Source organism: Malurus melanocephalus, unplaced genomic scaffold, assembly GCF_030028575.1.
Source record: "Malurus melanocephalus ecotype Western Australia unplaced genomic scaffold, MMel_1.1 scaffold_627, whole genome shotgun sequence".
Classification (NCBI taxonomy): Eukaryota; Metazoa; Chordata; class Aves; order Passeriformes; family Maluridae; genus Malurus; species Malurus melanocephalus.
Genome location: NW_026623859.1, coordinates 146,579 through 149,069, shown reverse-complemented (window position 1 = coordinate 149,069; position 2,491 = coordinate 146,579). Strand labels below are relative to the sequence as shown.

At 58.6% G+C, this 2,491-nt stretch overlaps 1 protein-coding gene across 1 annotated transcript; it reads left to right on the top strand.

Annotated features, from left to right (window-relative positions):
- The first annotated feature begins 1,269 nt into the window (after positions 1-1,269).
- RPS29 (ribosomal protein S29) lies at positions 1,270-1,833 on the top strand. The gene is made up of 3 exons (XM_057383373.1): positions 1,270-1,382; positions 1,522-1,621; positions 1,713-1,833. The coding sequence occupies exons 1-3, from the start codon at positions 1,321-1,323 to the stop codon at positions 1,719-1,721; spliced, it is 171 nt and encodes a 56-aa protein (XP_057239356.1). The 5' UTR covers positions 1,270-1,320; the 3' UTR covers positions 1,722-1,833.
- Positions 1,834-2,491: the final 658 nt, after the last annotated feature.

Here is a 2,491-nt window from a genome sequence, read left to right as displayed (position 1 = left end):
CTTTATGAGCAACAGGAAGGCGCAGTGAGGGCTTGGTGTCGGTGCAGCCCTGCCCGCCCTCAGTCGGCTTTCACCACATTAACCGCAGTTGGGAGGAAAAAAAAAAAAGTAAATCGGGGATTCCTTTGAGCAGTGTTTGTCCACATTTGTTATTGAGGTGACCGACAGGAGGCGCTGTGAGCGCGGGGGCCTGTGAGGGGGCGAGCGGGCGAGCGGGGAGCGGCGGTGAGAGAAAAGGGTCGGGGGGTGAGAGAAAAGGGTCCGGGGGTGAGAGAAAAGGGTTTGGAGTGACAAAAAAACGGTCCGGGGGTGACAAAAATAGGGTCCGGGGTTACCAAAGTGAGTCAGGGGATGAGAGAAAACGATCCGTGTGTGAGCAAAGGGCTTGAGGAGGGGGCGGCCAAAGGGGGCAAAAAGGGAGGCGTGAGGGTGGCGTGTGTGTGCAAATGGTGTCGGGGTTCGGGATATGGGCCAAGGGGTCCTCTGTGTGTGTGTGTTGAGCAGGGGAAAGGGGCGAGGTGTGTGGGGTGTGTGTTTGGGGGCATTAAAGGGATGTGGCGTAAGGCGTTTGGTGAGCGTTTGTCGGGATTTGTTATTTGTGCTGAGGTTTACGTTGTAAATGGGGGTGTGGGTGTGAATAATTTGTGGAGCGGTGTTGTGTGCGGTGCGTGTCGTTGCCAGCAGGAGGCGGTGTGGGTGTTGGGGTGCGGGGGTCTAAAAAGGGGTTTGTTGGGGATTTGGGGGTTTGTTATTGTTTGTTTGTGGTAAAAGGGGAGCCCGCGTGTCTCTGTGTTGCCCAGGCTACGCTGCAGTGGCTATTCACAGGCGCGATCCCGCTACTGACCGCCACGGGAGCTTTGACCTGCTCCGTCTCCGACCTGGGCCGGTTCACCCCTCCTTAGTCAACCTGGTGTCCCGCAGCTCCCCGCGGGTCACCATATTGATGGCGGCCTTAGCTTGGACGCCCGCTCGGCACAGCGCACGGCAGCCCAGAACTCCTGGGCTCAAGCGATCCGTCGGGCTCAGCCTCCCCRGCAGCTGGGACTACAGGCRCGCGCCACCGCGCCCGGCGCTCCYYACCCGCTCCGAACTGCSATACAGCTTCGTGCAGCGGTGACGTCAYGSAGGGGGCGGGGCGCGGCTCCGCCTCSTGTGCCCGCCTTGCGGTGACGTCACGGAGAGGCGGGAAGCGGGAGCGGTGCTGCCCCGCGGTGGTGACGTCAGAGGCAGCGCGCGCGCCGCGCGGTGCAGGCCGGGAGGCGGCGTGAGGGSTATAAGGAGCGGCGGCCGCCGCCATCTTCCTCTCGGCACCGCGCAGCCATGGGCCACCAGCAGCTCTACTGGAGCCACCCCAGGAAGTTCGGGCAGGGCTCTCGCTCTTGGTCAGTGCTGCTCCTCGGGCTCTCCGGGTCGTGGCTGCCGCCTCAGCCCTCTCCTCGCTCCCATTTCCTTCTCATTCCCACCCCTCCCTGCCCGGCGCCATTCCCCGCCCTCACCCGCCTCTCTCTGTTTCCCTCACAGCCGCGTGTGCTCCAAYCGCCACGGCCTCATCCGCAAGTACGGGCTCAACATGTGCCGGCAGTGCTTCCGCCAGTACGCAAAAGACATCGGCTTYATCAAGGTGAGCCCCGCAGCAAAGGGAGGGGGCTCGGGGATGCTGATTCCTGCTGACTTTCMTGCTGACTCCTCTCGTCTCTCTCGCTCTCTTGCAGCTGGACTGATCGCCGGGAGGATGAGGYGACAGCCAGGAGCTCCCGGGACATCCCAGGGCCTCTCTGACACATCGCCAGCGTCTCGGCTTGGTTTTGTTTAATAAATGGTCTCCTAACCCAACTGGTCCGTGCGTGTTTCCCTTCTGTAAAGGTTTAGCGGCTGTGGGTCTTCTTCTCTGTACACTGCTGCTCCAAGAATGGGGGAAGTTGCTGTGCTGTAATAGTCTTTTAACCTTGCTCTAAGCCCCAATATCCAACCTGSCCTTGGACACTTCCAGGGGTTCAGGGGCAGCCACAGCTTCTCTGAARSGACTAAATKAATATGGARTYACAGACCYYTTCCACTTCACCTGGCATTTCCAAGGTTTCCAGCCAGAGAACAGTTGGGACTGAAAACAGTTTGGCAAAGAWACTTAACAGGTCTGGAATTAGGTTTTTGAATCCATATAAAGGGGATTAGAAGTGTCATTAAATTAATGAGATGGAGTGGTGAACAGGGAATGGGARCACACCCACGTCAGTCCATGGAAAATGCTGAAGGGCTGTGGGATTGTCACGGAATCATGGAATGGTTTGGGTTGGAAGGGACCTTAAAGCTCACCCAGTTCCACCCCCTGCTATGGACAGGGACACCTTCCACCAGAGGGGCCTTGGAGCCACCTGACTTGGTGGCAGCTGTCCTTACCCATGGAACTGGGTGGCTTTAAGGTCCCGTTCAACCCAAAACATTCCATGATTTGGAAGAAAATGTTACTGTCACAGTGAATTCCTTGGGAGAG